Genomic DNA, 14523 nt, shown 5'->3' with positions numbered 1-14523 from the left:
CTTTCAGGGCTCCAGGCTGCGCTGCTGCTGGCTGCCCGAGGTGTCTTGAAGCCAGGGCAAGGCTGTGCAATGCTTGCTGGGGACGCAGGACTCCGCATCCTGGACAGCTTCACTTGGAATTCTAAGGGAGCGAGCACTCTGCCTCCCATTTTCTCTCTGGAAGCCAGCAAGATCCTGGCGGTGAACAATATTTCGGCGACTAAGACGAGAGCTTGGGAGAGTTGTAGTCTAGAACTACTTTCCCTGCCCTTGTTCAAGCTGCCCGGGCTGGGCTGGTCGGAAGTGGAGTTGTTTTTAAAGGCAACCGCCTCCGGCCTGCTTGTCACTTCAGAATAAGTTAACAACCTTCGGATTCAGTGCTAAAACAATGCTTTTCCTATCCGAGTCACTAAATTAGTACTGCTGCTGGTATCAAGTGATTACTCTGCAAATATACTTGATGGTGAAGTTAAAAAATCAAAAAACTCCCCAGGTGCTTCTTGAGCAGAAAACACCAACTAGCGATCATGACTATTTTGATCCTGACTGCTTTCCCAGTCACCCTCACATTCACATATAATCTGTCACCTTAGCATCTTTAGTTAGTGATAGTCCTCTTAAAGGCATTACATTATGATTGCGCATCTACGCAAAGATTACATTAGGATGTAAGATTCCTGATTACAGACGAAATGAGTGAAGTGATTATACAAGTTGCTGGAGAACTCGAACAGTTTTTAGTAAGCTACTACTTCTCTCTTGTTGAAGGTACGGCTTTAGAACACGGTGAAGGATACTTTTCATGGTGCAGGGAAGGAAAGCCAATGCGCAGGTAAGCCTTTTTAAGAATATGAAACATTGATTTCAGTGATTGAAATTAAGCTTCTACTAACAGTGCATCGTTTACGATTATTTATTCACAAACCTTAACAAATCCTGCTTGGAATTAATCGTTCTTGTTTCAAGTAAATCGAAACTAGTAATGTCAGAAAATAGCAACTTCGTTTATTTGGTTGTGTTGTTTTGTGTTGTCTAGGGATTTTTGGGTTTCTTTGCTCGTTTGTTTGCTTTGAAACAAGAACTATTATGCAGTCCTAGCTGTCTTGGAACGTGCTATGTAGACCAAACTGCCCTCAAAATCCGAGATCCACCTGCCAGTATCTCCCAAGTGCTGAATTAAAAGGTGTGCACCACCATACCCTACTACAGCTTTATATTTTATATGTAGGAGTTAGATTTCTAAAGAGTTTGGATTTTCTGGTTCTTAATATTTAAATCTGCCTTTTTGCATAGTAGTTTTTTGTTATCCATAATCATTAAGTGTGAAATTTTGTGAGCTTACTATAAATGTAATACCCTGTACAATATAGAGGAGTCTGTTGCCAAGGAAAAGTAGTATTTGTAAGATGCTGTACTGCATTCCCAGTTATGGTTTGATTATTTTACTGGGGTTCATCAATATGCTTACTAAAATAGCTGCATTACAGTAAAGCTTAAAGACTAAAATAGATGTAGAAAAATAGAAAAGTATGTAGTGCCAGTCTGCCTTCCTCCAGAATTTACTAATGCCTTTTCTCAATCTGTCTTAAGAAATTGTACTAGAATCTTTATTGAAACAAGTCAGTTGTATTTATTCATTGTTTAGACTTGTATTATGGTTACAAACTTATTTTGTCACATGTCACTTAACATCAAAGATAAACAACACAGAGACCCTCATAGAAAAGAGGCATCCCATCATAATAAGGACAGGACTTAGGACTAGGAGGAAGGCTGGACGTGGCCTTGCAAACCTGTAAATCCCAGCACCTTACAGGCAGCGGCAGCAAGATCTCAAGATGAAGTTCAAGTAAAGAGTGAGAATCGATGTCCTTTTCAGATTTGTTATTGATACATCAAGTGGCTTTGAACTGTTGTGCTTTCTCTTGTCCTGTTCACTTTGCTGCTGTGTGTGCCCATGATACAGCATTAGGAAGTACTCATGACCCTATAGTAAGAAAATATTAGATTTTAACATACTAGAAGAAACTAACCACACATATATTAAGTGCTTCACCACTTCTTTTTCTAGCATGATTATAAAAACCACCAGTTTTTGTCTCATCCTCGGTCGCCATAAATGTAAATAAATCTTATGTAATTGCTAAAATAATAACTTAATATTTTTAAATTAAATTTTATTTTTAAAAAAGTTTTGTATAATATAGTTTGACCTCTCTATTGTACAGGGTATTACATTTATAGTAAGCTCACAAAATTTCACACTTAATGATTATGGGTAACAAAAAACTACTATGCAAAAAGGCAGATTTAAATATTAAGAACCAGAAAATCCAAACTCTTTAGAAATCTAACTCCTACATTCCAATATAGTTTAATATAGTTTTGACCATATTCTTTCCCTTCCCCCAGCTCCTTCCAGGTCCTCCCTACTCCCTACCCATGCAAGTTCCTGTTCTTTTCCCTTTTAACTGCATGCGCACACACACACACACACACACACACACACACCACCACCACCACCACCACCACCACCTCCACCACCACCACCACCACCACCACCAACAACAACAACATGGAGTATGTTTTATGTTAGCTAGTCCCTCCTGAGCACGGGGCCTAGCCTGGACTGTGGTTGATATACTCAGTGAAACCTGAATTTTCCTCTCTCAGCAGCTATCAGTTGCAAATAGCTTTTTGGTTGGAGTGAGACTTTATGCCCAATTCCCCTTCTCGGTACTGGGATTTTATAAAGGAAAACCAGACTGTGGCAATGTTTTTAGTGTATTAGGAATTTCTATATAAAATATACACAGACTCACTCAATGCCAGGAGCTCCTTTTCCTTTAGTTTTATTACACAATGCTGTCAGCTTTTTAAAATGATGTTGATAATTCTAATGCCATCAGTTGTTGAGTTACAGTTTTTATTATCAGACTTGGCCAGTGGTCAGCCTACCCATTATTCTTTGGTCCTACTTTGACTGAATGCTGCCTACATTAGGCTATGATCACGTTTCCCCTATCCATTCCTTCTGCTGCTAAAACTCAGGAAGTAACCTTTCCACGGCAGTGCTGGGTCTATCCTCAGCTGCCGCTAAAGAGACTTGGAGTGAAAGCAAGTCTGTATTGTGATTTTTTGGATGCGTGCTCATTCTCTCTCACAGATTGTAAGTTCCCCCATAGAACCTAATGCCCAACACCATAACCTCACAGCACCTAATGACTACTGAATAATTGTCTGAATGAGCAGCTCCTCTGGGCTCTTTCCTCTGGCTGGGGGGCAGGCTCTATGGACCAGGAAAGATCGAAAGCTCTCATTAAAGGTATTCTTTCGTAGTTTTAATGTTTTTTAAAAGATTCAATTGTTTATTTTTTTTGAAATGATATTATTATTATTATGTGCATTGGTGTTCTATCTGCATTTTTGTCTGTATGAGGGTGATGTATGCCTTGGAACTGGAGTTTCAGACAATTGTGAGCTGCCATGTGGGTCTGGGAATTAAACCCAGGTTCTTCAGAAGAGTAGCCAGTGTTCTTAGCTGTTAAGCCATCTCTCCAACTCCTTAACATTATTTTTAATTGTATGTATTTATGCAATAAGGCATGATAATTTGATATATGTGTATAATGTGTAATGATCAAATCAAAGTAATTAACCCAGTCATCTTTTAATACAAGGGTTGTTTGTTTATTTACCCATTATGGAAAATACTATGAAAGTCCCTAAAAACAAAACAAAGTCTATCACTTGGCCAGCTATCCCATTTAGATGTGTGTGTGTGAGTGTGTGTGTGTGTATGTGTGTGTGCGTGCATATCCATCCAAAGGACATGACATCATTGTATCAGAGAGATTCCTGTCCTACTATGTTTATTGTAGCACACAGACATGATATATAAATCACCTGAAGTATCCATTGAATAGAGGAAGTAGAAGAGCACACACACACACACCAATATGTAGTCATTTAGAAAAAAAGAATATGCAGCAACCTAGATAAGTTACAGCAACCTAGATCAAAGTATGTTAAATATTATGTTAAGTAAAATAAGCCAGATATATAAAAAGACAAAGCTGGACCCTGCCCCTCACTGGCTGTTCCACTCGGGACAGCAAGTTCTGCACCTCATCTGGGCAGCACAGTAGAGTTGGCCCTAGTGGTAGTGGTGTGTGTGGTAGAGAATGGACACAGACTGACTCTGGGGCAGGTGAGCCAGCCCTGAGGTTATGATCAAGGGAGACCCAGCTCCACCACTCATGAGGTAAATGGCATGGGAACAGGCATGATGCTCTCTGCCTCCCTGCCCCTTATCCCCTACTGTGGTAGGGAGAGCTGGACCTCAGGTCATGAGAGCAGGAGAGCTCATTCTGCACTGACTGCAGCACTTGGGGGAGCAGGCCCTACAAGTCATGGCCTAGACAAGGGTGAGCCAGTCCTGAAGGTGTGAGAGCAAGAGATCTGACCCTGCCCCTTGTCTGCTGCAGCACCTCAGGAGAGTGGACCCTGCACTTTGGCTGGGCAGCACAGTAGAGCTGGGCCTGGTGGGGGAGGGGGAGACTCAGGAAAGCTAGCCCTGAGGGCGTGAGAGCAGGAGAGCTGACCCTGCCCCTCACCAGCTGCAGCATTGGGTGAGCTAGGACAGTGCTGGAGATCTGGCCCTGGTGGCAAGGTGCAGAAGGGCTAGTGGGCTGACCAACTCAGCTATCACCCAGGCCCAGATCCAAGGCTTTGAGTTAGCTTACCCCAAAGTCTACCTCATCTATGAACTGCTTGAGCTGTGAAAGGGTTGGTCTTGCAGATCCCAAGCTGCAGGATCTCCCTGACACTGAGGATTTAGTAGTGATGGTGTAGCAGAAGCCAAATGCTTCAAAGCAGACCAATGACTCATTGCAATGAACACTTACAGGTAAAGATGTGTGGACAGAAGGGTGTACTGTGGGACACATGGCAGCTTCCATGAAGGGTGTACTGCGGGACACAGCAGCTTCCATGAAGCTTTGGGGGAGGGTAGTTTGCAGAGGCAGAGACAGATACAAAGGAACAGGAGATGAATAAAATGTACATGATGTGGCCGAGCGGTGGTGGCGCACGCCTTTAATCCCAGCACTCGGGAGGCAGAGGCAGGCAGATTTCTGAGTTTGAGGCCAGCCTGGTCTACAAAGTGAGTTCCAGGACAGCCAGGGCTATACAGAGAAACCCTGTCTCGAAAAAACAAAAAAAGAAAAAACAAAAAAATAAAAAATGTACATGACGTGAAAGGCACAAAGAATAAATAAAAAGTTTAAAAAACAGACGAAAGTACATATACTCAAGTGTAGAAACTAAACAAAACTGATTTCAGATAAATAGAAGATAGAATATTGACTAGGAAAAGCAAGAGGATGGGGGACATAAGGGGACTGAACAAAGAAATGATAGATATAAATATTTAAGATGTTGTAGTGCATAATTAACAGTTTTATAAAATCAACTGGTATTTTATTAGCAAAAGTTTTATTTATTTGCCTGTGTGTATTTATATGTATATGACATTACATTTAAAATATACAAAGCATATTCAAAGTTGGGTATAGCACTGCATGCCTGTCATCTCAGCATGTGAGAAGTGGGGGTAGAAGGGTCAGAAAGTCAAGGTCCATCCTGTGCTATAGAACAGACTAGCCTGAGCTAGACAAGCTCTTGTCTCAAAACAACAGCAAAAGCAGTGAAAACTAAGTCTCCCAGGATTGATCTCAGGTCCCAGTGGTGTTTTCCAAAGGCATACACAGTTTCCTCTGCATTATTTTAAAGGCCTTGCAATTCATGTACATGTTACCCAGATTTCTTCTAATGGAGTATTAGGACAAAGTATTGAGGGTCCTCTAGAGCTGTTTTCTTTCCTGACTAACAGGGAGGGCAATTTGCTTGCATGGCTACTTTTATCCAGTAAGCAATGATAAGATGTCTTGGAGTTAAAAAAAATTCACAACCTAGTTCTAATTTTAAAAACAGACAGGGGCTGGAGAGATGGCTTAGCAGTTACATACTGCTCTGTATGTAGAGGACTGTAGAAAACCCAAGTTTGGTTCCCAGTACCCATATCAAGCAGCTCACAACCACCTGTAACTCCAGCACCAAGAGAATCTGATGGTATGCCCTCTGCAGGCACCTGCACCCATGTGCACATACACCCACAGTATACCAGTAGGCCTAATTAAACATAATAAAAACAAACCATTTTAAAACAGGAAGCCAGGCTTCCTGGAATTAGATAGGAAATCTAGTGTTTAGTAGGTGTCCTGTTGTGCAGAACCAGCACTGTGAGATATTTACTTATTTATTTATTTATGCTCTGAGAATTTGTTTATTCAAATCTCTATCCAGATGTGTTTTTCAAGTGTATTTATAACTGTAAGTGAGTGTCAAATCTTAAAATACAGGTTGTTGATTTCCAAATTCAAAAAAGAGAAAATGAAGTATTGGGGATTGAACCCAGGGCCTTACACTGCAGGCAAAAATATAGAAGGAGAGGTATATGCATCTAAGAAAACATTCCACTTATAAACACTAAAACTTAAAACATTATACATGTTTTACAGTGAAAAGGTATTGTTTTCTAACATTTTTATTGTAATTTATTGCAGAAAATGATTACTTAATTGATACTGTTGTTAGTATAGTCATGGGTCTTGGGAATATTTAGCTCTGATATTTTTCCCAACTCTAGATTAATCCAGGAATTTATATTCTCTGATCTAGGGTAGTGAGTATTGTCAAATAAAACCAGCCACAGAGAGTCTGTGCTACTATGTTCGTGATATATAATGTCAGCTAGCTGACACTGTTATCCAACAATAGTTCTGTAAATCTTTTGTCATTGCTTCATCATTCTACACAGCAAATATTTCAGTCCTTATCCATTCCTGTCATGATCTGTTACCTCTCCTCTTGACTGTCCACAAGTGATATGCAAATTAATCTCCAAAAGAAATTCTTCCATCTGCCTAAGACCCGTTTCTTCTGTGTTTTAATTCCACACCTTATTACTCTCCAGTGGACCACCTTACTGCTCAGATGTTTAGAACATTTATCCCACCAGGCAAAGAGGCCATAAGCATAAATGAGCAAGGTATAGATAGACATGATCTATTTCCAGGTCTCTTCTAATTTCTCATCACAGGTACCTAAGAAAACATAAAATATACAGGGAAAAAAATGCTTTCTTTCATAAAACCCTTTGGAGAAAATGAGATAAAGAAGGATATTAGATTTTTAAATACATTTACAAAAATAAATAGTAGAAATAGGAGAATCAGATCTACTCTATAAAACTAAATCGAATTTCTAGAGCAAAACACTCGTAGAGTTAACTACAACTTTCCAGAATATTTAAAAGTGATATCTCAGCCTAGCAGTGACCCCTGTTCTCATGCCCTCCTATTCTAGAGGAACAGGATAATAAAGTCATGTAGCTATATGTTTGGTTCTTTTCTCCTAAGGATAATAGGCAGGCCCAGAACAGATTTCCAAAATAACTTCTATTTAAAGTATTTGGCCCGGTTGTCCAAGACAGCCTGTGACAATAATGCTCTGTATTTGGAATCAGAGACCTAATACAGACAGATTTCAACATCATCAATCTTTATGAAGTAAGCACACTTGTCCCCATTCAGTATCCTTCCATGGCCTCTGCATCAGCTCCTATCTCCAAGTTCTTGCCCTGTTTGAATCCCTGTCCTGGCTTCCTTCAATGATGGACTACAATGTGGAAGTGTAAGCCAATTAAACCTTTTCCTTCCCAAGTCACTTAGGTCATGGTGTTTCATCACAGCAACAGAAACTGGTTAACTAAGACAAGACAGGTTAGGTAATTTTTCCACCCTAGTAAGTGAAGAATGTAGTTTTGACTAGTACTTGCCTAATTACAAACCTGGCATTCCTGTGTGAGAGCTGGATGAGAATGTTTGGAGGATATGCTTTATTTGACAAGAAACGTTCATTTATTAACAGCTCCTTAGTGGACCCATGATCCGCGTGATGGGGTGTAGCAGTGGTGTAGCGGCGTGCAGACGAGGGCAGAAGCATTTGCTCGCTAAGAGCTTTTATTTTCATTGCAGGAGTGGGCCAATATATTACGTAGTTATGAAGAAACATTAAACAAGGTGAACAGTTCTGAGAAATAAAAATATGAATTTTTTCATATAGGATGGCCTGATAAGCTGGTAAGCAAATGTATGAAAGGAATGAGGGAATGAGCACTACATATTTTGGGGGAAAGAATTTTCAGGAAGAATGAATAAAGGTCTAAAGCAAAAGAAGCCTTGACTTGTCCCCAAACCAGCAAGAAATTCTGTGGCTGGATTCCAAGGGGGAATTAGGAGACAGGGTCAAAGTCTCGGTGGGGAGAGGTTCCAGCAAGCTTGCTAAGCTAAGCTAAGCTAAGCTAAGCTAAGCTAAGCTTTGTCTCCTCTCGGTTGAGCATTTTTAAAAAGGATTTTGAGTACAGAAGTGGCTCTAAAGTTGGGATTTACTTTCCCAGAGCAACCTTTGATTGCTGTTGGTGAAGGGAACATAAATCTGCGGAAGGAGAATCAAGACCATCATTCATGAAGATGTAATAATCTACTTGAGAAAAGGTTGGGGATAGCCAACCGCGTCAGGAAAGCTGGCCAGTAAGAAGGAAGGAAACTGGGGTTTGCTGATGGTTGGGTCTGAGGGTGATAGGAAGAGACTCTAGGAGTTTTGGATGGAGCAACTGGAAGAATGAAAATGTTCTCTGTTAATCTGGAGAGAAGGAGAATCAAGGAATTTGGTTTTAGTGATAGTGAGACATTACCCAGGTAGGAAGTAGGAGTCCTTTAGACATTTGTTTGTAGGTGATGAAACTATTATGTTAGATTAATTCCCCCAAAGATGCTTATCCAGAGTAGAGATTTCAGGACTAGGACTTAGGAGAATGACTTCATTCAGGAGTTTGGTGCACGCCTTTGATCTCAGTAATAGAAGGCTAAAGCAAGAGGATTATAAGGTGGAGGTCAGCCTGGGCTACACAGTAAAAAATTAAATTCAAAAATTAAAACAATCATAAGCATTACTTTCTAAATTTGAAAAGCATTTACTTAGACTGTAGAAAAAAGTGCTGTTAATGCAGTACTCAGAACACAAAGTGTGTGTGTATACATGTATGTGTATGCATACAATGCTGTGATAGACAGACTGTGGCAAGTCTTCTATATTCTGTTGATTGGGCCTTGCTATGTACCTCAGACTCCACCCTTATCCTCTCCCGTGCTGCAATTACAGGTGCGCAGTACCACACCATACTTAATGCTATACTTTTAATAGAACAAAGTAGTTATGCAAAAATTAGCATATCCACATTACGCCTAGATGAAATAAAAACTTAATTGTTCTACAATACTATTTTATTTAATTAATTTAATCATAATTTTACATAATTAAAATTGGAACGGTAACACTTTGATTTCAACACTTAATATCAGTGATATGGGAATTTTCTACTTAGTCTTCCTTCTTTAACGTTGATTTTGTTTTTTCTTTTAGAAGCTTGCTTTGTACCAGTGTTACCCATGTTGTTTATTCTTCCATCATCTCCTACACACAAGACAGTTGAGAACTACTAGGGATACTCAGTGGTTAAGAGCACTGGTTGCTTTTCTTTAGGTCCAGGGTTTGGTGCTCAGTAACCACATGGCAGCTCAGAACTTTCTTTTTCTTCAGTTCCAGGGGATCTGGTTCCTTCTGGTCTCTGCAGGTACTAAGCGTACACTTGGTACATATATGTAGGCCAAACACTCATATACATTAAATAAATATTTTAGAAGCTTCCTTGAGGGTTTATATGGGTGGTGAGATTATCCTTTTTTTTTTTTTTTTAACTGATGCAAAGAACTAAATCTTTATTTTATTCATTTATTTTCCTTGGGCTTTTGACTTCTTTTTTTTTTTTTTTTCTTCGAGACAGGTTTTTCTCTGTAGCCCTGGCTGTCCTGGAACTCACTCTGTAGACCAGGCTGGCCTCGAACTCAGAAATCCGGCTGCCTCTGCCTCCCAAGTGCTGGGATTAAAGGTGTACGCCACCACGCCCGGCTGGCTTTTGACTTCTTATACAGGTTTTTTTTACTAATATTTTTGAGAGTATAATATAATAATATTTGTCCTTGCCTTTCCTCTTTCCAACCCTTCCCATATAGCCCTTCCTGCTTCTCTTCAGGTTCCTGGCTATTTTTCAGTAATTGTTATTGTATGTATACATGTATATGACCATACATATTCTAAATGTAATCTGTTTACTCTGTATGCTACTTGACATGCAGTATAGTTTGATCATATTCTTTCTTTTCTCCAAGATCATCTCTGATCCTCCCTAGTGTTTTATGATAAACAAGATTGACAAATGTTTTTTTCTTTTTTTACATTCCTACCACAATTTCCCCTCCGTCCTCTCCTCCCATCCCCTCTCCCATCTCCTTTTTGTATCCCCGCTCCATCCATTCCCCCTACATTTCTCCTCAGAAAAGGGCAGTCCTCCGGTGGATATCAACCGACCATGGCATAACAAGTTGTAGTAAGACTGGGCACCTCTCCTCATATTGGGACTGGACAGGTGACCCAGTGTGAGGAAAAGGGTCCCAAAAGCAGGCAAAAGAGTCAGAGACAGCCCCACTCCCACTGTTAGGAGTCTCACAAGAAGACTGAGCTACACAGCTGTAACAGATGTGCAGAGGGCCTAGGTCATTCTCATGCAGGGTCCATGGTTGTTGGTTCAGTGTCAGTGAGATCTGTGAGCCCTGCTTAGTTGATTCTGTGGGCGTGTTCTTGTGGTGTCCTTTACCTTATGGCTCCTGCAATCTTTCTCCTTTTCCACGGGTTTCTGCAGAGCTAAGGCTCTGGCTGATGTTTGGCTATGGATCTCTGCATCTGTTTCTATTAAGTGCTGTGTGAAGCCTCTCTGATGATAATTGGACTAGGGACTAATCCATGGGTATAGCAAAGTATCATTAGGAATCATTTTATATTCTAGAAAGATTGACAAACCAATCTTAATTAATAAACTAAATTAATAAAAGAAGCAAATAGAAGACCCAAATTAGTATAATTAGAAACAAAAGGGAGATATTATAACATGTAAAAATGAAATTTAAAAAATCATAAGGACCTATTTTAAACTCTCTGCTTATTAACCAGACATTTTTGATATTAGGACACAGAGACTATATGATGTTTCAGTCTACCTGAAACAGAAAACATAAAAAAAAACCCACATTTTCTAGATATTGATAAAAGAAGAGATAATATAAATTATTTTTTTAATTGCTAATTTTTTTTTCTTTCCATTTTTATTAGGTATTTAGCTCATTTACATTTCCAATGCTATACCAAAAGTCCCCCATACCCACCCACCCCCAATCCCCTACCCGCCCACTCCCCCTTTTTGGCCCTGGCGTTCCCCTGTTCTGGGGCATATAAAGTTTGTGTGTCCAATGGGCCTCTCTTTCCAGTGATGGCCGACTAGGCCATCTTTTGATACATATGCAGCTAGAGTCAAGAGCTCCGGGGTACTGGTTAGTTCATAATGTTGTTCCACCTATAGGGTTGCAGATCCCTTTAGCTCCTTGGGTACTTTCTCTAGCTCCTCCATTGGGAGCCCTGTGATCCATCCATTAGCTGACTGTGGGCATCCACTTCTGTGTTTGCTAGGCCCCGGCATAGTCTCACAAGAGACAGCTACATCTGGGTCCTTTCGATAAAATCTTGCTAGTGTATGCAATGGTGTCAGCGTTTGGATGCTGATTATGGGGTGGATCCCTGGATAAGGCAGTCTCTACATGGTCCATCCTTTCATCTCAGCTCCAAACTTTGTCTCTGTAACTCCTTCCAAGGGTGTTTTGTTCCCACTTCTAAGGAGGGGCATAGTGTCCACACTTCAGTCTTCATTTTTCTTGAGTTTCATGTGTTTAGGAAATTGTATCTTATATCTTGGGTATCCTAGGTTTTGGGCTAATATCCACTTATCAGTGAGTACATATTGTGTGAGTTCCTTTGTGAATGTGTTACCTCACTCAGGATGATGCCCTCCAGGTCCATCCATTTGGCTAGGAATTTCATAAATTCATTCTTTTTAATAGCTGAGTAGTACTCCATTGTGTAGATGTACCACATTTTCTGTATCCATTCCTCTGTTGAGGGGCATCTGGGTTCTTTCCAGCTTCTGGCTATTATAAATAAGGCTGCTATGAACATAGTGGAGCATGTGTCCTTCTTACCAGTTGGGGCATCTTCTGGATATATGCTCAATATCCAACATATATAAAGAACTCAAGAAGATGGACTTCAGAAAATCAAATAACCCCATTGTACTGGCTAGTTTTGTGTCAACTTGACACAGCTGGAGTTATCACAGAGAAAGGAGCTTCAGTTGAGGAAATGCCTCCATAAGATCCAACTGTAAGGCATTTTCCCAATTAGTGATCAAGGGGGAAAGGCCCCTTGTGGGTGGGACCATCTCTGGGCTGGTAGTCTTGGGTTCTATAAGAGAGCAGGCTGAGCAAGCCAGGTGAGGCAAGCCAGTAAAGAACATCCCTCCATGGCCTGTGCATCAGCTCCTGCTTCCTGACCTGCTTGAGTTCCAGTCCTGACTTCCTTCGGTGATGAACAGCAGTATGGAAGTGTAAGCCGAATAAACCCTTTCCTCCCCAACTTGTTTCTTGGTCATGATGTTTGTGCAGGAATAGAAACCCTGACTAAGACACCCATTAAAAAATGGGGCTCAGAACTGAACAAAGAATTCTCACCTGAGGAATACCGAATGGCAGAGAAGCACCTGAAAAAATGTTCAACATCCTTAATCATCAGGGAAATGCAAATCAAAACAACCCTGAGATTCCACCTCACACCAGTCAGAATGTCTAAGATCAAAAATTCAGGTGACAGCAGATGCTGGCGAGGATGTGGAGAAAGAGGAACACTCCTCCATTGTTGGTGGGATTGCAGGCTTGTACAACCACTCTGGAAATCCGTCTGGCGGTTCCTCAGAAAATTGGACATAGTACTACCAGAGGATCCAGATAATATAAATTATTAATGATGTATACTATATACAGATAGAAAAGCATTGATATATTATAATAACATGACTCCATAAGATATTGTAAATTGCAAACTGTCTGGGATCATGAGAATCACTTGACTCGATTCAACCTAGAATATAGCCATGTGGAGGCACACCATGTCTGGCCTTGGAGTATTAGGGTACTATATATTAAAAATAAAAGTGGATTTGTTTTCAGGAGAACAGGTTTTAAATTCTGAATCTGCTACTATGTTGCATTGTTACCTTTTTTATTATTAAATTGTTTATTTATTTACATCCCAAATACTGCCCTCTCCCTGTCCCCCCCCACCCCCATCTCCCCGCTAAGAGGGTAGCCTCCCCCAACTCCTCCTCACCACATCCCCCGACTCTGGAGCATCAAGATTCTCCTTTAACTACTCAGCTTTAAGTATCAAATTTTAAGCTGTCAGGCATATACAATGTTGCTTCTGCCGGAGGTTGGAAATTATGAACAGCTTGTATTGAATCACCTATGGACTGAGGCCAACCAAAAATATTAAGATTGAGATTAAAAGTAACATAATTTTAACAATAAGCTGCTATTGGAGAGGGAAAAACCATGGTCTATGTTTTCAGCAGTGTGACTTTGTCATGGATTGCAGTTTCTGCTCCCTAGAATGTCCTGTTTGTTTCCTCTCCTTCCAGGGGACTCTTGTGACCATCTGTGCTTTATTAAACTATAACTGTAGCAGCACTGTAGCTTTGTGGGAAGGAAATTGATAGGCAGACTATCTTTCTCAGACCAGATGATAGACTATCTCAGTATAGTCACACATAATTGGTGTCTGAAAGAGACTTAAATAGGGCTGACCCAGTGAACAGAATGCTCACGTTACCTGTCTCTACCTTTTTAAAATTAAGTATTTGTGTGTGGGTGTGTGTACTAATGAGGGGGCCCTCAGAAGTCAGCAGTCTGAGTTTCTTGGAGCTGGAGTTGCTGGAAGTTGTGAGCTTCATAGTATGAGCACTGAGAACATTGCTCAGGTCCTCTGGAAGAGCAGTACATGCTCTTAACTGCTGAGCCATGTCTGTTCCCTGCCCCCTTTTTAAGAAGCATAATACCTTTGGAATACCAAAGAACAGCTAAATGCATGCAGTGTCAGCAAAGAAATGCAGTGATCTAATTCACTAAATTATGGGAAACCCCAATGTAATGTCCCTATTATGCAGCAAAACAAATCTTTAAAGTAATTAAATATTTATCACATCCAAACCTCTATGGGTGATATGAAACAATTACTTCAATAAAGATTTATTGATATATAACGTACAAACATTCCACATATTTAATGTATACATTTTGATGGGTTTGGGCATATGGATACACCTACTGTATTAGTTTCTTTCTTTATGATAAAATCCCTTGGAACACAGGCTCATAGTTGAGGGTGAGTTTATCACCAAGTCAGGGGAGTCCTGGAAAGAAC

At 40.3% G+C, this 14523-nt stretch overlaps 1 protein-coding gene across 2 annotated transcripts in view; it reads left to right on the top strand.

The window, feature by feature from the left end:
* Klhl20 (kelch-like 20) overlaps positions 1-14523 on the top strand; it is a 43134-nt gene that overhangs the window by 309 nt on the left and 28302 nt on the right. For both annotated transcript variants that reach the window (XR_373601.4, NM_001039482.1), the window contains exon 2: positions 748-811. Coding sequence is in view for 1 of the 2 variants with exons in the window: in NM_001039482.1 (NP_001034571.1) it covers positions 804-811 (8 nt within the window). In the remaining variant the exon portion in view is untranslated. The remainder of the gene's footprint in view (positions 1-747; positions 812-14523) is intronic.

The sequence above is a fragment of the Mus musculus genome, chromosome 1 (genome assembly GCF_000001635.26).
Source record: "Mus musculus strain C57BL/6J chromosome 1, GRCm38.p6 C57BL/6J".
NCBI lineage: Eukaryota > Metazoa > Chordata > Mammalia > Rodentia > Muridae > Mus > Mus musculus.
Note: the sequence above shows the minus strand (reverse complement) of the source record. Positions and strands in the feature narration are given on the sequence as shown.